General features: G+C 25.6%; 4 protein-coding genes across 5 annotated transcripts; 3 read left to right on the forward strand and 1 right to left on the reverse strand.

Moving 5' to 3' along the window:
• Positions 1–519: 519 nt before the first annotated feature.
• LOC134835709 (sodium-independent sulfate anion transporter) lies at positions 520–12,535 on the forward strand. Of its 2 annotated transcripts, none has more exons than XM_063850633.1 (6): positions 520–727; positions 8,086–8,237; positions 9,190–9,848; positions 10,210–10,573; positions 10,640–10,942; positions 11,351–12,535. In XM_063850633.1, exons 2-6 carry the CDS (start codon positions 8,111–8,113, stop codon positions 11,854–11,856), a joined length of 1,959 nt encoding a protein of 652 aa, XP_063706703.1. In that variant the 5' UTR covers positions 520–727; positions 8,086–8,110; the 3' UTR covers positions 11,857–12,535. The 2 variants fall into 2 exon arrangements, with proteins under 2 accessions (XP_063706703.1, XP_063706704.1); XM_063850634.1 differs by lacking the exon at positions 520–727 and adding an exon at positions 7,446–7,860.
• Positions 12,536–13,102: 567 nt separating this feature from the next.
• On the forward strand, positions 13,103–14,366 carry LOC134835168 (gastrula zinc finger protein XlCGF26.1-like). The gene has a single exon (XM_063850039.1). The coding sequence runs from the start codon at positions 13,140–13,142 to the stop codon at positions 14,364–14,366; it is 1,227 nt and encodes a 408-aa protein (XP_063706109.1). The 5' UTR covers positions 13,103–13,139.
• A 926-nt stretch (positions 14,367–15,292) lies between these two features.
• LOC134835711 (histone RNA hairpin-binding protein) lies at positions 15,293–17,414 on the reverse strand. Its single transcript, XM_063850638.1, has 4 exons — positions 17,219–17,414; positions 16,912–17,154; positions 16,585–16,834; positions 15,293–15,870 (listed from the first exon to the last, which is right to left on the reverse strand). The coding sequence occupies exons 1-4, from the start codon at positions 17,222–17,224 to the stop codon at positions 15,425–15,427; spliced, it is 945 nt and encodes a 314-aa protein (XP_063706708.1). The 5' UTR covers positions 17,225–17,414; the 3' UTR covers positions 15,293–15,424.
• A 99-nt stretch (positions 17,415–17,513) lies between these two features.
• LOC134835712 (uncharacterized) lies at positions 17,514–18,941 on the forward strand. The gene is made up of 2 exons (XM_063850639.1): positions 17,514–17,943; positions 18,405–18,941. Exons 1-2 carry the CDS (start codon positions 17,524–17,526, stop codon positions 18,924–18,926), a joined length of 942 nt encoding a protein of 313 aa, XP_063706709.1. The 5' UTR covers positions 17,514–17,523; the 3' UTR covers positions 18,927–18,941.
• The last annotated feature ends 6,924 nt before the right edge of the window (positions 18,942–25,865 follow it).

Here is a 25,865-nt window from a genome sequence, read left to right on the forward strand (position 1 = left end):
AGAACTTTCTTGAATTCTAATCGAAAATTTATTTTTACGTGATTCTTGGAAATTGAAAGGTGTTTAATCCATAAATCTTCTCAACCGCAAATGTCCTGATACGCACGCAACTCGATCTATGGTAATTACCACAGATGATTCAAATTAATTTTCCACTTGTTGGTATAATTATCATCTTCACTTCATTAATATTCAAAATCATGAGTTCATGAGAATCACTGCCCATAAGAATCCGTTCTAATCGATTTCTGGTTGGCATCACGTCGAATTTGCTTGTAAAATTTATATTTTAGAACTATTTTTTACGACTGGAATCCCCTTTTACCATCTGTTTTCATATAGTATACTACACGTTGAAAAGTCGTGTACGCTCGATCGTACTTTTTCATTCAATCGTGCTTTTGTTTACAAACAGAAACGACGACGACAATGCCGATCAACTCACACATGCATGCAAAAGGGGTAAATAAAACAAACTGATCGGTAGCTTTACGGGTTCAGTAGTAAACGAAACGCCGGTCTAACAAGATCTAAACGTTGAAGAAAAAAAAATTTTAAAGAAAAATTCAAAGAGTGAAATATTTTGCGAAATATGTCAAAAGTTTAATAAACAACAAAGTTGTTAAAAAATTTAGAAATTTTACATACGCAATTAAGTGAAAAGTTAAAAGACAAGAAAAAAGTGAAAAAAAAAAATATTTTACTGATAAAGGATTGTCAAGAGAAGGTAATAGACATCATTAAATAATTTTTAAAATAATATTTAAATATTTCCATTACCTTATCACGTGTCGATCGCAGATTAAACTTAAATCGCAATTAGATCATAAATCACAAATAATTTGATTCAGTGAATTTCTCTTTGATTAAAGTTCATTATTAAAAAAAAATGAAACTTTTTCCCTGCATGCAAGTCGCATTTCATGTCAAACTATTTGTTTTTCCGGCTGAAAAAACGAGATTTTTGTGTAGATTAAAAATAGTTTCAAGAAGTTATTGTCTTGTCACGAGAACACAACTACTTGGCTCTCCAAGCATGTGTCGAGGGCACTTTTACGTCAATATTTGAATAGCTCTTTGGGAAAATGTCGAAGAATGTGAAGAGTGTTTTGATAACATATCAACAAGTGCCTACTTTTATGTCTCATTATCACGAAAATTTTCGTTTTATCGGGTTCATTTATACCAACGTCAATAAAGGCTCATTACAAACTATTGTCTTGGATACTCACACCAATAATATAATTAGTATGTGAATGTACGGAGCTACATGAAAAACAATGGGTTTCGTGTAAAAATTAAGCGCCTCACATTGCACTTTGTTGTAACATTGAAAGCTATCATTTGCTTGATGATTACAACCGGAAAGTTCTTACAAGGTGATTTATTGTTTACAAAGTTTTTTTTGATTAGAATCGGAAGAAAGCTTTCACGTGATGGTTGAAAAAAGTTCTGGATGGTTCTTTTCCGTTTTATTTATTTGATTGGTTCGATTTTGTAAAAAAAATGTAGAAATTGGCGACGAGGATTTTCGTTTCATTTTATTGAATTCATTTAATCCTTTGTAACGAAAAAGTAAACTTCTCTTTAGAAATTTTTAGTTTTCAACCACGCTGAGGTTCTTATTTAAAGTAAACTCTTTGCTTCACGTCAAGTAATTCTTTGTTCATTTCATATCCAAAAGCTTTTGACGTTAAGGTCATTAACTTATTACAAAATTTAAAATATTTGAATTTTTCTAATAGAAAAATTTAATAGATGTCATGTCCTATGAAGAATTTTTCCTTTGAGAACAATGCCTATAATATTCATTGTCAAAGAATTTGCACAAACAACTTTTTTTTACTATCTTTCCATTCATTAACATTCCATTGTGAAAGATAATTTGCTGAAAAAGCAGTAATTTTGTTTATCGAGGCATGTCAGTTATTCCATTATATCTGTTTCCAAGTGTCAAAATTCGTAATGCTCTATTCTGTATTTTTTATTTTTTTTTTCATTAAAAATCCTCAAGAGACTTTTTAAAGTTAAAATAAAGTTTCTATCTGTCATTATGAAGAAAGTTCCTTCCAAAAAATTATTAAAGTCAAATTCTATTCTGAAAAATAAAAAATAAATTAATAAAATTTAAAAAAAAATCTTAAACATGACCTACCTTAACAAATATTTTAACAAAAAGAATAAGGAAATGAAGAATTTATTAAAAAAAAAAAAAAAAAAGAATTCTGAAGTTATTAACCCGCAAATTATCATACAAATGTCCCGATTTCTTCACATCTCAAAAAATAAAAACAATTTAAATGCCTAGATTTTGAGGTTGATTGGTCAATCAAATCAAGTCATTCGAATAACCAAAATTAACCGGTTAAAACTTTGCTTTGTTTGCAAAAATTCAATAAAATTAATTAATTTATTAAATTTGTTGCCAAATTTTTATTAAAAGTTCAAGTATGAGTCGATACGTCAAAATTGGTCAATAACATAAATTTCTTTGAACATGATATTTTGCTGAAAAAAGGAATAGTGAAAGAATTTTTCTCAGATAATTTTATTTTAAGAATATAAATTATTTTTTAAAATTGAAATATCTGAGAAAATTAAAAAATAATTCTCAGCAAAATCCAGCTTTAAAGTAATTTATGTTACATTTTCTGACGTATAAACTCATTTTGTATTTAAACCATAAAGAAAAAAAATTCTGAAATAAAATTAAATAACAAAAAAAAAAAAAAAAATTAAATTAAAATAAATTTATAAGTTAATTTTTAATAATTTATTTTTATTTTTTGATTAAAAATTTAAAAATTAATAAATTAATTAAAAATTAACTAATTAATTTTTTTTAATTAAATTTTTTTTTTATTTAATTTAATTTTTTTAGGCATTTTTTCTTTCGTAAAATTATTTAAAAAAAAATAAAATTAAATTTTTTAAAATAAAATTTAATTTCAAGATTTCTGAAAACTGATAAAAAAAATTCTCAAAATATTTTTAAAATACTTTGAGGGATTTAATTTTTTCCTTTGAAATATGAACTCATCGACAAATCTGATTAATTGTCTTAAAAGAAAAAAATATTTCAAAAATAAATATTTCTCCTTTCAAAACAATTAATCAGTCTTGTCAAACAAATTTTAACCCGCAAACATTCCATTCCCTCTAAAAAACCCCTAACCCGTCACAATTCTATTTTTACCGCATTTTATTCTAAATAGCTTTAACGACTAATTAATCACTCAATCCAATCAAATTACTCAGCAAAAATCCATCAACAACCAGTTTGCTTTTGTTTTCGCTTCAAATCCCTGCCAAAAAACTGTAAACAAACGACATTCACCAATCAACTGCTCATATCTGGTATTAAATAACCGTTATGACGAATCAAATAACACAAAATTTAAAACAAATGATTAATTTCAATAAAACGCATATATTCCAATTAAACCATCGCACAAAAACCAGATATCCAGCGAGAAAGAATGAATTTCGAGTCAAAACAGAACAATTAATGATAGCTCAAGTCACATGACGACAAAAATGATTGTCCGAAAAAAAAATATTGCCGAAGCGTGGAGTGACTTTTGTATTTACTCATGTCAAAAATGAACGCTTTGTGATAATGATGATGATGATGTTAATAAAATAATAGAGAGTCCAGGCAAATTTCATGAAATTAAGTTATTAAAATGAAATTAATTCGACCCGAAATTCGCAAATTACAGGTTATTGCGATTAAAAGCCGGTTAATTAATGAAAACGTCAATACTCGTTTTTTTTTGTTTGAATTTTTTTTTTTGAAGGACTGTCTCCTTCGAAAGCAGGTTCGACGCCCAAACAGCTTAAAAATATTTTTTTTTTTACTTTCTAATTTTTTTTTTGTATTTCGTTAGAATCGAAAAGGTGACTAATTACCTGCGAAAAAAAAGTCGTCACTAAGTCTCATGTTTCAATTTTTTTTTGCAAAATCATTAAAAAAAATTTTTTTTAATTTTTTTGATGAATGAATTGCGTCTTAAATTCATGCGAACCTTGTAAAAAAACTGTTCCATGGAATTCGCCGTGTCAATAACATTTCCATCGAATTTTACGAAAAAAATTGCGTAAAATAATTTATGAGAAGAAAAAAATCTGTTCCATTAGGTTAACATGAGTTTAAATCATTTAAACGTTTTTTTTTTAGATCAAAATCACTGAAGTCGTCGTAATGTGATAGTAAATTGATTAAAAACGTTATCTGTGGATGGCGATCCAATCGTCAAATGATTAACGGTTGACCAGACACACGCTCGTTTGTTGTTATTTACGTCGGTCTCTTGTCATAAAAATTAGCGTCACATTGGAGTGAAGTGAGATAATTGCTAATTTTCCGGTTAAAGTTGTTTTCAAAGCTTTTGCGACTTTAGATGCGATATTATGTCAGTTAAGTAGTTAATAAATCAATCACGCGAATTATATTTTCCCCAGAGAGATGCGTTTGTGATTCTCGGAAGTATTATTTTCGAGATAATTGTAGCAGAAAAAATTGAATTAAATGGAGTTTCCCGGTTATTTGTGCATGCTGTGAACTAATAAAGCCGCAAAATAATTGTTTTTTAGTTGCAACTCCTGTGGTTTGTGGTAAATTTCCGTTCACTCATGGGGTTATCTAATAATAATTAGCAGTGATTAAAAAAATTGACGCAAATGCCCTTTCTAAAAATAAAATTCTAAGTTCACCCAAAAGATTGATTGCATAATTTTTCTTGTGAATTTTTCTCACAACATCGGCAATTATCGGCTTCGTAACACCTCGTAACATTCTAAGGTAGTTTTTGCCGTAATGGGTTTGCATGTTCGAATAAACTTGGATAATTTTTCAATTAAATTATTCGCGAAATGTACAAAAGTTAGTTTAATTAGTATTAAATGATTTTTAACCCTTTGATGCCTTTTTGCGAAATTTTTTAACCCTTAAATTATTTTTTTTTTTTTTAATTTTTATCAATATTTATAAAAAATAAATTTTAAAATTTTAATTTAATTTATTTCATTAAAATAAAATATTTAATTAATTATTTAAAATTTAATTTTTTTTCATTAAAAATTTAAATTAAAATTAATTAATAAAATTATTAAAATTTAAAATAATATAAATTAATTAATTTATTTTTTTTAAATTTTAACGCTATTTTATTTAATTAATTTTAAATTATAAAAAATTAATTTAATTATATTTCAATTTATTTTTTTTTAAATTTAATTTAATAAAAATTTAAAGAGTTAAAATAAATAAATTAAATTAAAAAAAAAATTAAATTATCAATTAATTTTAATTTTTTAAAAAATTTATTTTTTTTTCGATTTTTTTTAAATTAAATTTAAAATAATTAAAAATGAAATTAAATTCATAACTTCATTCATAAATAAATATTATTATATTTAAATAAAATTTTTTATTTTTATTTAAAAATCAATAAAATTAAAATAAATTTCTAAAAAAAATTAATTTAAAATAAAATAAAATAATTAAAAATTATTAATTAATTAAATTAAATTAAATTAAATTTATTAAATAATTATTTTATTAAATTTAAAAAAAAAATTTTTTAAATTTCTTTTTAGCAAAATTAAAAATAAATTACTTTAAAGGGTTACTTCATGCTACATTCACAAAACCAACACAAAAAGTCTAGACCTGCTTTGTAAGAATTTTAAAATTCATTATCAAGGTTCATTGACGGTGTTCTTAACCAGCTCGCGTGCATGCAACTAACTAAATGGAAATTTCATACATCGTATAAATATTCAATGCAGCTACAATGCAAAAAAAAAGTTTCATTTCAGTTTTCTTGAGTGTCTTGTGTGAAGTTTAGCTTAAAGCTAAGAATTAAAAATTTTTTTACTTCCATTTCCTGTTCCTCTTTCATAAATCTCTTCCAAGGGTCAAGGTTCGATTTTTATTGTGATTTTTTGACCAAGTTCTCATTTTTTTCCATACAATTGATGAGAAACGTAAATAATGTTTAACGAGAAATACTTAACGATTACTTGCTAATAGAGAGCCGTTATCGTGCTAAGTGATTGATTGGTTTGGAAGTTAAATATCATGAACAGGTGTGAAATGACATTTTATTGTTTGTTAAATGCGTAAACAACAATGGAAAGTTACTTCCTTTGGAACTTTATTTCTTTTTTTTCGGTAAAATGACGTGAATCATAAAATTTTACAAGAATTTGATAAATAATGTTATTGAGTCATTTATTTTTTGTCTGTTATATAATTTTCATTTATTTTAAATATAATTTTAAAAATTTCTATTTTTTCAAAAATTTAATTAAATCGAAATTAAAATTAATTATTTTTATTAATTGAATTAAATTTCAAAATTTGATTTAAAATATAATAATAAAATTTGAAAATTCAATTTATTTTTAAATTAATATTAAACTTTTTTTTATTTTTCTTTAAAATTTTAAATATTATTTTTTTTTAATTTTTTGAACAAAAAGTCTAAATATAGGAAAATTTTCAACATGAATTAGCTAAAAAGCGATTTACAAATTTTCAAAAGAAATTTTTTATTCAAAAATTTTATGATACCTAAATTTAAAAAAATTATAAATTCAGCTTTAAATATTGTGAAAACTATTCTTTAAAGTTAATCTGAATTAACGAAAGGTAAATGTCAAATTTTTAACGATCTTTTTTTATTAATTTTAACGAAATTTTTATTAATTGAGTATCAAAATTTAAAATTTTTTTAGAATATTTTCAATTTCTTAATTAGTATCAATTTTTTTTAAATTTTATTTTCAGAAACATTTTTTTATCTAACATTGTTTGTTATTTTTCAATGAATTAGCCAAAAGGCAATTTACAAATTTTTATTAAATTTTACTCAAAAAAACGTTTTTAATTATTTAATTAAAATTTAAAAAATAATAAATAATTTTTAGTCTTTTTGAGAAAACATCTATACAAATTTAAGTTTCAAAATAACAAAAAATAAGAAAAAAATTAGTAAAAAATTTTTTTAGGTTATGTTTTTGATAGATCCTTAAAAACGATCATTTTTTTTTTTAAATTTAAGTTTTATGTCAATTTAACAATAAAAAAACAAAAATTTTACAATTTTAAGAAAATCTTAATGAAAAACTACAATTTTTTGTCTTTTTATAAAAAAATCTTTTAAGTTCGTCTCTTACTCATCGCTCAAATTACTTGTTGATAAACATTGGCTTACATCATTTTTTTTCACGTGTATCCTGCTCGTGCTTAGCTGATAAAAAACTCTTGCATAATTAAATTTTTTTTTCGCTTATCTCTTTGTTCATTCACACAAAAGACCTTGTCACATTCCAACAAGAACACCAACAAAATTGATTTTTCTGCCTCGACGCGGGCTTTGTTTACACAAGTGACACAGCTGACGAACACGCTGCACTTGCCACATATTTACAAACATTGTCTCGGTTGTAACAAAACATTGTTAGTTGTTTTTTGCGTGATGATGATTTTTCGCTGCTGCTGATAGTTAACGCTCCGTCGCTAAACTCTGCGGTAGTTAATCGTGTGCTGCAATCCGAACCAAGTGCAAGGTGATATTAATTAGGATGAAGTCATTGCGGTAGAGCGACACGTGTTAATTTCGTGGTTTGCTTGTCTCCGGGAGTCTCGGGCACAGTCTAGACAAATCCAGATTTAATCGAAGCCAAAAGGGATTTTCGATCCAGAAATTACCTGAAAGAGAAAGAAAGAAAATAAATTGACAAAGGTCGGGTCAGGTATAAAAACAGAAGAAATCACCGAAGGTAGTTTAGTCGACAAGAAGACGTCGAGAACGAAAGAACTTGTTCCCAACAACAAATTAATACTTTGACGTAAGACAAGCAGTTGATAAATTATTTATAACTTTTTTTTTTGCGTAAATGTCTCATGACAATAATGATGTAACACTAATAATAATTGAATTAACACAACTTATCCGATCAATTTGCGATAATAATGATGATAATCGACAAATAATGATCATGATTGACAATAATTTCCTGTGATTTTGTCTGTTTGTTTCGATAATTAATGAGAATTTCCCCCTTTTTTTGCAGAAACTTTTTAATAAAAGACGCAAAAATGAAAGAAACATTGCCAGGATTCGATCACGGATATGTGAATGATGCTGTTCATTGTTCGTCTATTGATATCACAGTGCCGGAAACGCCTCCGCATGGACATCTCAGGGGATCTAATGAGTTTATTTGTAAGTTTTAATTAAATTTTATTTTTAATTTTTTTTAAATTAAATTTTTTTAATAATGAATTAAAAAAAATTAAATAAATATTTATTTGATTTTTATTTATTTCATTATTTTAAGAATCGTTTATTTATAAAAATTGGTTAAATAAAATAATTCAAGTATATGTTAAAAAATTTAATTAATTTTTTTAATGTTTTAATAATTATTTTTTGATTAAAAACTGAAAAAAATTATATTTTTCTTAAAATTAATATAAATTATTTGTTAAAAAAAATTATTTAAAAATTTGATTTTAAGTAATTTTAAATGAATTTAAATTTATTTAATTTTTGGTTATAAATATTGATTTAAATAATTATTTATTAAAAAAGTTTAAAGTTTAAAAATATTAAATTGAAATAAAAAAAAATTAATTTTTATTTAATTTAATTTTTAATTATAAAATTAATTAATTTATTTAATTAAAATTAATTTAAATAAATATTTATTTTTTTTTTATTTTAATTTAATTTTTTTATTTTTTTAAAATTAACTGAAATAATTTTTTTTAACTTAAAATATTATTTATTTCTTTATTTTTTATTGAAAACTTGAAAATTAAAATTAAAAAAATTAAATTTAAAATAAAAAAAATAAATAAATTTTGACAAAATAATTAAGAAATAAATAATTATTTAAAATTAATTAAAAAAATATTATTTTTTTTTAATTATAAAAATTTTAAAAATTAATAATTATGTAAAATTCAAATTTTTTAATTAAATAAATTAATAATTATTTTTATTTTTTAAATTTTTTAATTAATTATTTTAACTTAATTTTAAAACTAAATTTATAAATTTTTTTAAATTATTTTTTACTTATTTTAAAATTAAATTTTATAATTAATTTATTTATTTATTTTAAAAAAAATATTTTACCTGATTAAAACATTTTTTTTTTTTCAATTTTTAGTAACATCCGACGGTCGTAAAGTCCTGAAAACCAACAGTTACGAGCGCATCGAACAATGGCTGAGCAAAAAGAAGCAAAGTGCCTTCTCCAAAAAGATGCTTTACAAAAGACTGCCCATCCTAAGTTGGCTTCCGCAATACAATTCCACAGATTTCGTTGGAGATCTCGTTGCGGGCATCACCGTCGGATTGACTGTCATCCCTCAAGCACTCGCATACTCAAGTATCGCTGGACTGCCAGCTGCCTACGGATTATACGGATCTTTCCTCGGTTGTTTGGTCTACATTTTCCTCGGGACTTGCAAAGATGTTCCTATGGGTCCCACGGCGATCGCAGCATTATTGACATACCAAGTCGCCAAAGGAGACGTTTTGAAGGCAGCGCTTTTGGCTTTTCTCACGGGACTTATTCAAGTGCTGATGGGCTTCATGAAACTCGGATTTTTGATTGATTTTGTGAGCGGACCCGTGTCAAGTGGATTCACGAGCGCCGTTTCGCTGATTATTGTGACGTCACAAGTGAAGGATGTTTTAGGAGTTGAAGCCAAGGGAAGCACTTTTGTTCAGATTTGGTCGGGAATTTTTAAAAATATCGATAAAACGAGTTTGTGGGATACTTGTTTGGGCATCGGATGTATCGTGATTTTGCTGTTGATGAGAGTAAGTTTATTATTTTAAAGCTTTTTTTACTAACCAAAGTTCATAATTTAAAAAAAAAAAAAAAAAATTAAAAACAGAAAAAATGGGGAGGCAAAAAATGTTTTAAAGTAAAAATATTGATTAAAAATGACAAAAAAAGATTTTTAAAAAAATTTCTTAAAATATTTTTTTTAAGATTTTAGATTTTGAAGCAAAAATTATTTTTTTTTTTAAAATAATTGAATAATTTTTTTACATTTAAAAAATTATTCTGATATCAAAATCAAAAATCGAGAATAGAATTTTTTTTTGCCTCATTCTATTTTAAAATTCTAAAATTTAAAGCAATTTTGATGATTTTTTGAATTTTGGCTATTTTCAGTTGATTGCCATGATAAAAATCGGACCAAAAGAGGAAGAATTGAAAACAACCCGACAAAAAGTCATCAACAAAATCCTCTGGTTGATCGGGACAAGTCGAAATGCGATCCTCGTCGTCATTTGTGGCATCATGGGATACTATTTCCAACACAATTCCGCCGAAAAAAAGACTCCTTTCCAAATAATCGGCGACATTCCCGAAGGACTTCCAACATTCCAGATTCCAAAATTCACTTTGAGCGCAAATGAGTCATCCACAGGCACAGAAGAGAGTTTCCTTCAACTCGTCAATGGATTTGGTTCGGGATTAATTATTTTGCCGTTGATCACTCTCATGGAAAATATCGCTATTTGCAAGGCTTTTTGTGAGTTTTAAAGAAAATTTCAAAAAAATTATTTTTTTTACCTTAATTTTTTAAATTTTTCTTTAGCAAATGGAAAACCAGTAGATGCATCGCAAGAATTGATCGCCGTGGGAACAGCTAACATTGTGAACTCTTTCGCGCAAGGCTTTCCGGGAACAGGATCATTGTCACGTAGTGCTGTTAATAATGCAAGCGGAGTCAGAACGCCAATGGGAAATATTTTTACCTCAGCAATTGTGTTGTTGTCGCTCATGTTCTTCACTCCTTACTTCTCGTACATCCCAAAAGCAACGTTGGCGGGCATTATAATCGCTGCGGTTGTGTTTATGGTTGAAATTCGTGTCGTAGCTCCCATGTGGCGAACGAAAAGTGAGTTTTTATTAAATTTTTAAAATTAATTTAAATTAAATTTAATTTTAAAAAATTATATTTAATTAATTATTCAATTAAATTAAATTAAAAAATTATATTAATTTTTAAAAAATTTAAATTTAATTAAATTAAACTTAAAAAATATAAATTTTTTTAAAATTTATTTTTTTTATTTAAAATTTAATAATTTTATTAAAGAAAAAAAAATTAAATAATAAAAAAAAAATTAATTTAATTAAATTTTAATTTTAAACATTTAAAATCGATTTAAAATATTTTTTTTATTTTTTTTTAATTAAATTATTTATTAATCTTTCAATAAAATTTTATTTAATTTTTTAATTTATTTTTTTTTATATTTTTTTAAATTATTTTTTTAAATATTATTTTTTATTTTTTTTTTAGAGAGTGATTTGGTACCTGGTCTCGGAACCTTCATTTGCTGCCTCGCTCTTCCGCTGGAAATTGGAATTGTCGTTGGAATTGGTCTCAATATGGCTTTTATCTTGTATCACGCTGCTCGTCCGAAGATTTCCTGCGAAGTTCTCAAAACACACAACAACATCGAATACTTGATGATCACTCCAGATCGCGCCTTTATCTTCCCCTCAGCAGATTACGTGCGAAATTTGGTCATGAAACAGTCGATGAAGCAAAACTTACCTGTCGTGATTGACGCAACGCACATTTATGGCGCCGATTATACCGCAGCGAATGTCATTCTGAGCTTAACGCAGGACTTTTCGAAGAGAAAACAACCTTTGTTCTTCTACAATTTGAAGAGTTCGGTATGTTCCGTGTTCGAGGGATTGAGTCCCGTTGACTTTGTGGTATTTTATCGGGAAGAAAATTTGGATGAATTGCTCGCGACGAGAGATTACAAACCGCCACAGCCACAAATTACCGCCTAAAAAAGTATTATTGACGTAGATTTAAGGATTTTGTTAGTTTTTAAGTGTGTAAAGGTGTCAATCTGCTGTTTTTTATTCGTTTGTCTAAATACTTTCTTTATTAATATTTAATTGTATTTAATGGTCTTTCTTTGATAATATTTAACGAATTTGTTAAGGATAAAAAATTACGAAATAATTTTGACAGTTTGAAATTTGATAGTTAATTTTTTTTGTAAATTCTTAATTTAATGAATTTCAAAAATAATTAAAATTTGTAAAATTTAACTTGAAAATTGCTCAAAATGAAGAATTTTAAAAATTTTGACAGCTGTCATATTATGAGATGTCAAATTTTTGACATTTGAATTTTTTGAAGCAAATTTTCGTTGCAGTTTAGGCAAAACTTAATGAAAAAATAACAATAAATTGAAAAAAGTTAAAATTTCAATAAATTTTGACAAATGTCAAATATGACAGATGTCAAAATTTCTCTAAAATCTTCAAAAACCTTTAATTTGAAGCACTTTTTGATTTTTTTTATCACTTAAAATCCTTTTGTAATTTTTAAATTTTTAAAAGATCATAAAATATCCAGAAATTAAAGTTCAGTTTGACATTTGTCAAATTCTTGAAACGTCAAATTTTGACATTTGGGTAATTTTTGTTAGAAATGCAATATTTCAATATCAAAGAAGAAAACTTTAACGAAGACAACTTAAAATATTAAGATTTCAGAAAATTTTGACAAACGTCAACTATGACAGCTGTCAAAATTTCTTTAAAAAATTCAATTTACAGTATTTTAAAGACAATTTTTATTAAATTTTACTCACAAAAAATAATATTGTAAGGTAAATTGTCAAAAAATTAAAATTTGATGAAATTTTAACAAATGTCAAAAATGACAGATGTCAAATTTTTTTTTAAAACTTCAAATTAAAGCAGTTTTCAGAAATTTTTCTTACGAACAATCAAATCTTGAGCTTAAAAATGTTAAAAAATTGTAAAATTTTGACACCTGTCAAATTTTTAACTGTCAAAATAATTTCATAAACTTACCAGATTAGATTTTAATCCATGAACAAACAGCAGGTAGACAAGTTTGAATAAACCTGTGATGCTTCTGTAAATCGTTTTTTTTATTTCTTTCTTTTCTTCTCCTCTTTCAACGTCTTCTCTGCGGTTTCTTTGAATTCATCGGCAACATCTGTTGTTCTTGTTCATCAGTTTCTTTTGTAATCTCGTTCTAAACAAAGATAAAAAACTTAATTTTATGAATTTTTCCAATTTTTATCGATTTCATGATGAAAGATAAGAATTATTGTCGCGCTTGTAAAAGCATCACAGCGGAAAATTTTGTCGACATGGAGACTGAGGAGCATCTCGGGACAAAATATAAAATTTTGTACTTTGAATGCACCGGAATTGACCTCAACGAAGATGCTTTCTCACGGATTTTGTGTCAGACTTGCTTACGGGCGCTGATTTTTTCGCATGAATTCACTCAGATGTGCAAAAAGACGCAACGGGAGCTGGAAATGATCGATTTTTGCGTCGAAGAAACGAACTGTGATGAACAAAATGAGAGTTTTGGGGGCAGTTTTACGGATTTTCATGGAGAAATGGAGGAAGATCCGATAGAAATTGAGGAAAAAATGGTCTGTGCCTTGTGTGGAAGTAAATTTTCTGAACTGAAGCTCATTCGAAGTCACATGAAAGAAGTCCATAAGGAGCTAAAATGCAAAATTTGTCGAAAAATCTTTCATGGATCGAATTTTTTAGCTTCTCACAAAGAAACTTGCCTCAAAAACGACCCAAAATCGCCAACTTGTCACTTTTGCGATAAAATTTTCTCATCGATTTCGGTCCTAAATCGCCATATAAAGACAGTTCATGAGAAAATTCGTTCCTTTTCGTGCGATTCCTGCTCAAAATCGTTCCAAACTAAGGCGCATCTCGTCGCTCATCAATCGGTGCATCAGTCAGACTCCCGTTCCTTCACTTGCGAAATCTGCTCGTTGACCTTCAAAACGGATGCCGTGCTAAAAAATCACTTGAAACTCCACACAGCGACGCCGAATCACGTTTGCGACATTTGCGGGTCGAAATTCAAGTCGGCGACGTATTTGAAAATTCACAAGGAAACTCACGTCACGGAACGGGCGTTCATTTGTCGCGTTTGTCGAAAGTGTTTCAAGACCCAAAAGACGTTAAGAGACCATCTGACGACGCATAAGGAGCAGGAACCGCTCGATTGTCACGTTTGCGGCAAGAAATTGAAGAATAAAGTCACGTTGAAGCATCATTTACGAGATCATTTTAGTCCCGGAGTAGCTTGTATGGATTGCGGGAAGACTTTTTCGAACAAACATGTGCTGAGGGATCACATAGCGACGACACATGAGAACACGAGGAATTACATTTGTGGATTTGAGGGATGCGATCACGCTTATTTTACGTCGAGCCATTTGAATTATCACGTGAAAGCGGTGCATTTACGAGCTAAAGTGAGAAATTCGAAAAATTAGTTTAAAATTTAATTTTTTTAAAGGTTTTTGTTCTTTGAAAGTGCTTTTAAATGATTTTTAAGATTTTTTTTGTAAATTTTTAAGCAGCTTTGGTATAAAAGATTTTATTTTTTGATACAAAAAAATTAATTTTATAGTAAAAAAATATTTTTTTGAAGATATAAAATTTAAAAAAATTGTTTAAAAATTTTAAATAATTTTTTTTTTACAATTTTGTGATGAATTTTCTTTAATAATTTTTTTGCTCAAAAAATTTTAAATAATTTTTGTATAATTTTTAAAGAAATTTTAATTGACTTTTTTTTTATTTTTTAATAATTTTTCTTTAATCTTTAAAAAATTTTCTTTAAAATTTTTTTTCAATTTAAAAAAAAAATTAATTTATTTTCTTTGAAAATTTTTTAAAAACTTTTTCTTTTAAATTTTTGAAATAAAAAAAATCCTTTAAAATTTTGATTTTTAAGAGAATTTATCACAAAAATTCATTAAAAATTAATTATTTTTCAAAGAATTATTTCAAAAATTAAAAATAATTAAAATTTTTAATTTTTTTTTGAAATAAAATAGAAAAATTAGGTAATTAATAAAATTTAAAAAAATGACACTTGAAGTACCAAAAAATTATGAAAATAAAATCTTAAAAGTCACTTTGTGAGGAAAAATTTCTTAAAAATCATAATTTTTAAACAAAATCTTCAAAAAAAATTTTTATCTCTTAAAATTAATTTTTGATTTTTTTTTTGTATCTGAAATATTCAGATTTTAAATCAAAAATGAATCAAATTTGCCTGAAAATCTAAAAAAAAAATTTAAAAATCTTTTTTAATGCACTTTTGAGAGCAAATTTCTTAAAAACCGAGCGAAAATTAAAAAAAAAAAAAAAAAATAATTTGAGTTCAATATTAAATTACTTCATTCTCTTTATCTCTTTTTCTTTTCATTTCATTGTCTTATCTCGCGATTTTCTATCGATTCCTTAAAAACTAGCAAGAAAAAATGTACTAAAGGCTACAAATAGTTTGTAATAGTCCGGGGGGGAAGGAGATCAATTTTCCCTTTTAATTTTCCTCATTTTCGTCGAGTTTGGCGGCATTCGGGTCATATTTGTGAAGTTGGATGCGCCATTGCTTCACCAAACCGTCCCAAGCGCGTCGACTGTACTTCAAATGCTTGTTCGGGGTTCGTGGATCGCTGGGTTTCCGTTCCTCCTTTGGCACTGCTTGGATATAGTTGTCATACCCAATGGTATTTTTGCCGTAATCGATTTGCTTTTGGCGACGTTCGAGTGTTCCGGGATCCGTTTCGAGTTCGGGACGTTTGCGATCGCCGCCGTAACTTTGTTCGGATGAGCTTGTGCTCTCGCTGCGAAGTTTGGCAAAACGAGGTTTCTTGGCGTCTTCTGATTCTTCGGATGTGGTTGGGGCATGGTTACGTTTGCGCTTGCTCGGAGACGATGGAGCGGCTTTTGGGAAGTCAAAACCGTCGCAGGCGGTGTCAGAACGAGCTGAAAAAAGAGAAGGTAATTTATTAAAATTTGAAAAAAAAATTTTTCAAAGGGACTTAAAAAGGCTTTGGGTCAAGAAAAAATTTTTTTTTGGTTGAAAAGTGGATCAAAATAAATATTTTTGTCCTGAAAATGACTTAAAAATCGATTTAAGAAAAAAATTGGGAGACAAAAATTGATTTTTCTGAACACATTTCTTCTAAAAAAATAATTTTTTAGCTCTAAATAATACAAAATTAATGGATTTCGAAAAGAAAAAATTTCAGAATATTTTGAAAGATACCAAAAAAGTCTCTAAAATCCAACTTTGATGATTTTTAATCGACAAAAAATAATTTTTTAAACAAAAATCTCACAAAATCATCAAAAATTGACTTTCTCTGCAATAAAAATTTAATTTTAGAAGCTTAAATATCAAAAAATGTCCCATGAGAGGGTCGAATGGGTCAAAAATTAACTTTTTAAAGTCAAAATATCAAGAAAAATTAATTTTTTGAAAGAAAATTATCAAAAATTATCATTTTTTTTAATGCCTGAAAGATCAAAGTTACTCATGAGGTCTCTCAAAATTCTTAAAAATTATTTTTAAACCTCTTTGAGACAAAATAATCTCGAAAATAGTAATTTTTAATGAAATTTTCTCTAAATTCCTCAAAAAATTTCAATTTTCCTTCATATTTCGAAGCAAGTTTCCCAAAAATACTCAAAAATTACCTGAAACAGTCCTCGTTACAGCCGCAACCTTGAAATCCAAGATGCTCGGATCGTGTTTGAGCAATTCAGCTTTGGCTGCCTCATCAAACGAGTCATTCGACGGATGACGTCGGAAGGGCGACTTAATTTTGTCCTCCATCAACAATCGATCAAACTTGGCTTCATTCGATCTATCGAGAATTTCGATCGCCAATTCGCGTTTGTACGACGCCTGCGACTGCGAATCGTCACTTTCGCAGATTTTCGAACGCTGCAAAAAAAAATAAAAACAAAGAAAAAACGTGTATTTGACGTTTCTCCGCTTCGTGTACGAGATGTATGGCTTACTTGCATATCTTCGCTTTTTTCTTCGTCTTCCTCCAATAATTCGACCCACGATTGCTGCCGGAACGTGTATTCGCTGACGTTGGTGAGATTTGTGATGCGCGAATCACGGAGCTCGCCCTCTTCTAACTCACTTTCGTCGAGTTTTTCCGCATGCACGACAATTTCGTCGAGCGCCACGACCTTAACCTTACTCTTGTACGGCGTCGAACTGGGCAAAGTGATGCTCTCGCTTGCTGCTAATGTCTGTACGGAGGAAAAAATACAGTTATCGTCGGCGATAAGGCGACACCAAAACAAAGAAACTTACTGCCATCGTCGGAATTTGGATAATTTTCGGGGTTTCAATCAAAATATTTGCAATTTTTCGTTTGGTTTTTAATTTTTTACGGATATTTTTTACAATTAGACACGCATTTAAACATTTATTTGTCAATTTTTCACTTAAAACTTATTAAAATAATATTTTTTGGTCAGAGCTCCGTGTTTGGTAATTCAAATTTGGCGCGATCCCGCAAGGGTCTGTTCGAAAACACTCGTTGCATGATTTTTTTCGAACACACCCCCGCAGTGAAATGTCATTTTTTGTTTTTGTTTACCAAGTTTCCGGCAAAAATGAACGAAAATCCTGTGAAAATTAATTCTACATGGCGAATTTGTGAAAAAACATCGTTAGGAACGGATTTCGAGTCATTGCTGAACGTGCAAGAGACGAAAAACGCAGAAAAAGATGACGTCGATGCAATTTCCTTCTTAGATGTCGTTGATATGGAGCACTATCTGTACCTTTTGAGTCCCGAAAAGGATGAGGAACGATGTTTGCTGACACTTTCGACCACAAAAGGGACATTTGAAAGTGTAAATTTGGTCACAGATTCGAGGAATGTTGAGATTTTCATCGCAGATATGGATCAAATAGCTTCTTATTGGAAAACTTTTAAAGGAAATGTGATAGAAGAGCTCTCGGAGTTGGGAAATGAGACTTTTTTGCATGAAATTTGCTTTGATTGTTCAGTGAGGCATGTTGAATTGAAGGTAATTTCCTGAAAAGAATAATTTTTATTTAAAAAATAATTAATTTTTCAATAAAATAATTAAAATTCCAAAAATAAAAAAAATTGTTTGAGTAATTATTTTATTAATTTCATTAATTTTTTTAAAATTTTAATAAAATAATTTATTTAATTTTTTTTAAAATTTTTTTATAAAATTTTATAAATTTAAATAATTAATTACAATTAATTAATGAATTAAAATTTAATTAAATTTAAAAAAAATAATTTTCATTTTAAATTAAATTATTTTAATAAATTATTTTAATTAATTAAATTTTAATTTTTTAAATAAATTTTAATTAATTAAATAAATGAAAATAATTAATTAATTAATATAATATAAAAAATTTTAAAAAAATTAATTTAAATATTTTAAAATAAAAAATTTATTTAATTATTTAAAATAAAAAATTTAATTTAATTAAAATTTATTTTTTTTAGTTAGGAAAATCATCCGACAAAGCCCTCTATTTATTCGGATTAAAAGTCACAATAAAACCTGGAAGCGATTCGAGTCACAAAATGTTACCATTCGCCCCAAGCAGTAGTATAGACTTCAAAAATGTCGAAAGTATGCTCAGTAATTCGAATGTTCCAATATCCGCTGGAGCGGAAAAAGCCTTAACATTCCTCAAACAAAGCGGAAAATCTTTTGCACCGCCAGCTATGCCGCCAAATATGGAAGTTCTTATGAATATGTTGAACCAAGCTTCGATCCAAAGCTCACAAAATCCAAAAGTACCTGAATTAGAGGCACCTTCAACGTCAAAAACGGAAAAATCAACGAAAGACATGCCTCCATTTGGTTCAAATCCGTTAGAAATGGTCAAATCGTACCTCGATGTGCGATTAAAAGAAATGCAAAATGAGATAATGAAAGATTTTGATGCGAAATTAAAAGGATTTGAAGAGAGACAGAATCAAAAATTTGATCAAATAATTAAAATGTTGAAGAAGAAATAAAATTTTAACAGTAGCTGTGCTTTAAAAATGATGAATTTGCTTACTGCTTACATTTTGAATGGAATTACAGTTGAAATTTTATAGTAAAATTGAATTACTCAAGAATTCAGACGATTTATTGTTGCTTTAAAGAGGAAAATATGGTAAAATTTTTATATATTTTTTTTTTTATAAATCTTTTATTAAAAATTTTAATATTAATTTTTTTAAATAAATTTTTTATTAAAAAATTAAACATTTTTTTTGTACAAAATTTTTAAAAATTGAAAATTTATTAAAATTAATTTAATTAAATTAATTATTTGTTTGTTAATTAATTTATTTGTTTATTAATTAATTTATTTAAGATTTTTTACATTATTTTGTATGATTTACTTTATTTTTTTTTTTTAATTTAAATTAATTATTTTTTTAGGCTCACATAAAACAAAGAAAAATGGAAAAATCTTCTGAAAAATGGAAAAAAATATATTTTATTAAAATTTTTTATTGAAAAGTTAACTAAATGACTTCAAAAAATTTTTTTTAGAAAAAAATTTAAAAATTAATTAAAATTTTAAGTATTTTACGTTCAATTTAAAAAATTTCTTTATTTTATTTTTGAATTATTTCTATTATTAGGTAATTATATTAGTTTTTATTTTTTTAAATTTTATTTATTTTTTTTTTATTAATTTTTATTAATTTTTATTAATTATTTTTTATTTTCGATTTTTTTTATAAGCTCACATTAAATTTTAAAAAGTCAAGAAGGAAGAAAAATGGAAAAATCATCTGAAAAACCGTTAAAAATATCAAACAATTTTAATGATGTTCAACAAGAAGATGCAAGTTATGTGTAATAAAGCATTAAAAACCCACTTTTACGAAGGACAGACACCGAAATATCAAAAAATAATGAATTCAATTGATTTTTTTGGATAAGACAGAACAAATTTCTGTATTCACCTTTTTTATCTCTTGACAAGATCAACATTCAGTTTTATTTTCGGCTTTTATATCACAAAATTTTCATCTATTGACAAATTTTCAATATCAAAAGACGTCACAATTCTGACCCACAATTCGCGGAAAAGCGTCCTTCAAAAAAAAACTTCCATAAAAAAACTAAAATCAATAAAACTTCAATTCCAAACAAAAACACGAGATAAAAATAGAAAACAAATAAAAACATTGCCAATATAGAAACAGCAAATCTCCTCGTCAAACAATGGAAAAATTAATAAACTCGACAACTCATATCAATGTCGACGTGGATCTATCGCAAGTTTTTTTCTCCATCAACTAAAATCATGTTGAACCATGTCATGTCATCCATATCTCTTTCATTCATATTTATCTCCGTTCATACTCGGCGTTAGGAAAACATTTGATGGAAATAATTGTTTTTAACGAAAATTTCGCTTTTTTTGTTCCGCAGAGCAGCACAATGAACTTGAACTGCAAGAACGGTTTAAAAATTGTTTTTTTTTTTTTGTCAATTGTCTGGCGATAACAATATAATTATTGGTTTATGGGTTAAAAACTACAATTATATTGTTTTGTCAACAATTGCTCGAGAGAAAGCCTCAATTCAATAATTTTTTCAATAATAAATGGAATTTCTTTCGTTTTGTTTACGAAAACGGAAGAATGACGTTCGAATACCAATTTTTTAGAAGAAATTTTTCTCGCACCTGAAACGAAAGTTCTTCTCTAAGGTTGGATTCAAATAAAATTCAAATCACGTGCTCGAAATGCATCAAAATTTATCGTTTGTGACGTTGATTTTAATAAATAACTGCAATAAAAGTGAATTTCTTCTCATTTTTCTGATGAAAGTTTAATAAATTTTTGAATTTTGACCTTTTTGTGTCATTTTCATTAAATTAGATTTTCTTATGTGATAAATTAAAATTTAAATTAATAAAAAGTAAAAAAAAATAATAAAAATTATTTTAATAAAATATTTAAAAAAATTATTTTAATTTTTTTTTTAATTAAAAAAAAAATATTAAAGAAACAAAAAAAATAGTTTAAAAATATTAAAAATTGAACTAAAAAAATATAAGTAAAAAATAAATAAAAAAAAATATAAAATTATTAAGAAAAATCAATTAATATGATATTTAAAAAAATATTAATAAAATTTAAAAAAAATAATAAATTGAAATTGAAAATAAAAATAATTAAAATAATATTTAAAAAATATTAAAAATAATTTTTTTTTATATAAAAAAGGTCAAAAATTTAAAAAATTAAAATTATATTTAAAAAAATAATTTAAAAATTTTTTATTTATTTTTTAAATTTAAAAAATATTAAAAAAATATTAAAATATTTTTTAAAAAATTAAAAATAGTAAATAAATATTTAATAAATAAATAAAATAAAAAAAAATTATAAAAATAATATTTTTACGAGTTGAATGAAATATCTAGCTCAAAGACAATCACGCCTGACGTCGTTGCTTAATTGACAGACAAACATCTTTTTGTTATCATAACTATCTGAAAAAGAAAGAAATGAAAAAAGTTTAATGAAATGCCGAAAAATTACACCGAAGAATTTAAATGCTTTTGTTTTCTTTCTTTTTCTTTCATTGTCTTCCTCAATTACACTTCATATCGCACACAAACGCGTTGCAAGTGTAATAAAACTACCTAACTCTTTTTTTTGTTCGTCAAGTGATTCATTGTCATGTTTGTCGCGAGTCTTACTTTTATATTTGATTGATAACGTCAGGTAATTTCGGGAAAGCAGTTAGTTAAACATTGCGCGTCGAACTCGGCAGACGTTCGAAAGAAAATAAACAAAAATTGAAAATATCCCGAAAAAGAGAAAAAGTGAACTTAATTTATTAAACCAGTGAGTCAGAAAATACGAAAAAAAAAAATAAATCAATAGATAAAAGGATAGACGGATTTCTCGTTTTTTTGATAGAATTTCACAGAATCCAACAGGTTTGTAAAAAAAAAAGTAATTTTGGTTGTAGAATTGCTTTGAACGATTTTTATCTAAGCTTTTATCATTCACGATTTACACACAAAATTTTTTTTGTAGAAAAATGCACCTTGCTTTTGCGATCTATCTGTCTCTGTATCACAACTTTGTCTATCAATCACGATTTTTTTTTTAATTGAGAATTTTTTCAAAGAGAAAGTCTTTGAATAATTTTTCTTTTATTTTTTATGAAGAAAGAAAATTTTGACAGGTGTTAAAATTCAATGGAAAAAATTCTTTTTTAATTTTGAGGTTAAAAAATTATTTTTTACTAAAAATTTTACGATATTATTAAAGAAAAAATAAAAAAAATAATTAATATTAAAAAAAATAAAAATTTATACCTAATTTAAATCAAAAATTAAAATTTAATAAAATTATTTATTTAATTTTTCAAAAAGGATTCTAAATTTTAACAATTTTTAATATTTTATTCTTAAGAAAATTTTTAAATAATTATTTTTTTTAATCAAAATTTTTTTTTAATTCATAAAATTTTAAAAAAAATAAAATTTTCGGAGTATTTTTATTTTTTAAAAATTTCTTGAATTACATTGTGTCATTTTTAGTAAAAAACAAAATTTTCAAGAAAAAAAAAATAAATAAATAAAAAAAAAAAATTAAATAAAAAATAATAAAATATTTTGAAAATAATTAATTTTATAAAATAATTTAATTTTTTATTTAAATTAAAAAAATATTTTTTTAATTAAATTTTTAATTGAAAAAAAATTAAATTTTTGAATTAAAAATTATAAATAAAATTTAAAATAAATATTTTAATAAAAAATCGGGGTGCATTTTATTATAAATTTAAGTGTAAAAGTGATGAAAAAGTGAAAAAACTGTTCAAAATTAAACAAATTAAAATAAAATTAATAAAAAGTGACATTAAAACTACAAAATTCCATCAGATAAAAAATGTCGGGAGTAAAATACGTGCTCTTAGCCCTTTGTTTCGTCGCGCCATTCGAAGCTAAAACAGTCCTTCCTGCAGTGAAGCCCACAACAGACTCATATCTTGCTGCTTTAGTGGCTTCCAAAGCTGCCAACTACGCATACAACAGTAAATATTTCCCCTAAAACCGTCAAAAAAAAATTTATATGAAATTTATAAAAAATTATCACAGAAAATCGCCGTGAAGACAACACCTACCCCGTTTACAATGTTCCCTCAAGCTCAAGTTCAACCGAAACTGAGACAAAATCCAATGGTTACGATTACAAACCGCCTGCCACGAGTTACGGAACGCCCGTTGTCGATACTTATTCGCCTCCTTCAAGCAGTTATGGCGGTCCGTATCACAAGCCAGCGTCATCTTATGGTCCTCCCGCATCGTCTTACGGGCCTCCATCTTCTTCCTATGGACCTCCAGCATATTCAGGTCCCGTTTATATTCCCGCTCCGCCAGCAAATTACGTGCCATATGGACCTCCTGCGATGATGGAAGAACACAGCAAAGGCTCGTCACTCGAAAAATGGCTGCTGGAAAAAATTAAATTCAAAGTTGATTTTTACACGATCGGAAAAATTTTGTTGAAATTGGTGATTTTTAAGAAAATTGTCAAATTTATCGCACTTATCTGTTTGTTGTTGTTCATTCCGACACTGAAGAAGAAGTTGGGAATGGGCGAAAAGGACCATCATGAGGAGTCTGATGAGGAATCTGAGGAAGAGAGATTGATGAAAAATGCAAGTAAGTAAATTTTTGACATTTTTTAATTAAAATTTAGCAAAAAATTAAAATTAGACAAGATTTTTGATTTTTTTTCTTGACAAATGAACCCATAATTATGGATTTTTTGATATTTCTTATAAAAATTTAATTTTTTTTTTATTTATCAAAATTAATTTAATTTTTTTTTTAAAAAAAAAAAAAAAATCAAAAATTCATAAAATTTCTTATTTTTATTTAATTTGAAGTTAATAATTAATTTTCAATATTATTTTTTTTAAATAACGAAAAATTAATAAAAAAAAATTTATAAAGTCATTTAAAGTATTGGGCACAAACTTTAAATTTAATTTATCAAAAAAAAAACTTTTTCCATGAAAAATCTTAAATTAGGAAATTAAAAAAAAAATACATTTTTTCAAAAAAAAAATTGGAATTTAAAATTTGCGTGAAAATAATTAAAAATATTTTTTCTACAAAATTTTAAAAATAAATAAATTTTTAATAGAAATATTAAAATATGTATTTACTAAAAAAAACTGTAAGAAAATTATTATTTTTTAATTTTCTAAAATGATCAAAAAATGTTAAAAAAAATTCAATATTGGCTTAAAATTGTAAGGAAATTATTTTTTTACCAAATTTATTTATAAAAATTATCAAAAAATCACAAAATAGATAACATTTTTAAATTAAAAAATAATTAAAATTTAAAAAATAAAAATTTTAAATATTATCAATTAAATTATACCTACCTAATTATTTTTTTAATTAAGAAGTTAAAAAAATCCTGAAAAATTCAAAAATTTCATAGAAAAAAAATTAAAAATTCTCTTCAAAATCAACAAATTAACCTAAATTCCCATTTTAGACGCATCTCTCATCTCATCCCGCAAATTAAACGACTTAACCGTGATGATCACGCGTGCCATCGAGACATTTGCCGTGCAAAATATCGGCTGCGACGACGACGATCAACGTGCGGAATGCAAATTCAGCAACATTTTCAACCGCCTCGTGTCGTTCGAGACATCGGAAAGTGTGTCTGTCTCCGAGTCGGAAGACGGAGAAAGTGCAACTAGCAAGAATGTCGCCAGCAATGAGGCGAGTAATGAGGTTTAGAGACCGTCGTAGGTGATATATGCCAAATAATTTTAATATTTAAACGCGAACAAACAAACAAACGCGGATTATACTTGTGAACAACAACTATGCAAAGAGAGTGTCTTTAATTGAAACAATAAATAATTACGTGATTGAATTCAATAAGCAACACTCATTCACGGGGTTAATTAATATTCCGTAACGTAAAGTTGATGGACCGTAATAATAATAATTTATTTACATGAAATGTGAAATTTATTAAAAAAATAAATTTTTTGGTCAAATTTTTTTTTGTTTGGTTGTTGTTCATGATTAAATCAGGAAAATGTGTCTTGAATAATTATTTTTATAATTTATTTTTATCTAGGATTTTTTTTTTCAAATATTTATTTTTTATTTAAGTTTCACTCGATTATTTACTAACCTTATTTATTTAATTTAAAAAATTAAAAATATAAAATTATTTTATTTTTAATTAAAAAAATAAAGAATTAAATTATTTTTGTTTATTAATTTAATTATTTTTCTTAAATTATTATTTATTTAATTAAAAATGTTAAAAAATAATTTTATTTTATTTTTTAATAAAAATTACAAAATTGAAAATAATTTATTTATTTTTAAATCCAAAATTAAAATTAATTATTTAAAAATTAAAAAATTATAAATTTTTTTTAATTTATTTTTTATTTAATTTAAAATGTTTAAAAAAATAAAAAATTTTATTTTTAAATAAAAATTATAAAATTAAAAATAATTCTAAATAATTTATTTATTTTTTTAAATATTTAAATCAATTAATTAATTTAATTATTTAATTATAATAATTAATTTAATTCAAATTTTTTAAATTATTAATTTATTTTAATTTAAATAATTATAATTAAAAATAATTTAAATTAATATAAAAAAAAATTAAATTAATTGTTATAATAATTTAAAATTTTAAATAAAAAATTATAATTTTTAGTTTATTTTTTTTCTAATTTAATTTAATCTAAATTATGTAACGAGAATTTCGTTTTAAGAAATTTTCATTAAATAAAAATTATATCGAACAATAAAAAAATATTTTTTTTATTTTTTTTTTCATTTTCTGTGCTTTTTTTGCTCTAAAAATATTTTTTTTAAACAGAAATTGTGAAAAAATATTAAATTTTCAGCCAAAAAATGCTCA

The sequence above is a fragment of the Culicoides brevitarsis genome, chromosome 3, assembly GCF_036172545.1.
Source record: "Culicoides brevitarsis isolate CSIRO-B50_1 chromosome 3, AGI_CSIRO_Cbre_v1, whole genome shotgun sequence".
Classification (NCBI taxonomy): Eukaryota; Metazoa; Arthropoda; class Insecta; order Diptera; family Ceratopogonidae; genus Culicoides; species Culicoides brevitarsis.

Coding starts and splice junctions, on each gene's coding strand:
- LOC134835711 (XM_063850638.1), bottom strand. Junction 16,835..16,911: donor AAAAAAGCGAAGATATGCAA/GTAAGCCATACA, acceptor TTTTTTTTGCAG/CGTTCGAAAATCTGCGAAAG. Junction 15,871..16,584: donor TGTAACGAGGACTGTTTCAG/GTAATTTTTGAG, acceptor CTCTTTTTTCAG/CTCGTTCTGACACCGCCTGC.
- LOC134835168 (XM_063850039.1), top strand. CDS start 13,140: ATGATGAAAGATAAGAATTATTGTCGCGCTTGTAAAAGCATCACAGCG.
- LOC134835712 (XM_063850639.1), top strand. CDS start 17,524: ATGAACGAAAATCCTGTGAAAATTAATTCTACATGGCGAATTTGTGAA. Junction 17,944..18,404: donor TGAGGCATGTTGAATTGAAG/GTAATTTCCTGA, acceptor TATTTTTTTTAG/TTAGGAAAATCATCCGACAA.
- LOC134835709 (XM_063850633.1), top strand. CDS start 8,111: ATGAAAGAAACATTGCCAGGATTCGATCACGGATATGTGAATGATGCT. Junction 10,574..10,639: donor CGCTATTTGCAAGGCTTTTT/GTGAGTTTTAAA, acceptor ATTTTTCTTTAG/CAAATGGAAAACCAGTAGAT. Junction 10,943..11,350: donor TCCCATGTGGCGAACGAAAA/GTGAGTTTTTAT, acceptor TTTTTTTTTTAG/AGAGTGATTTGGTACCTGGT.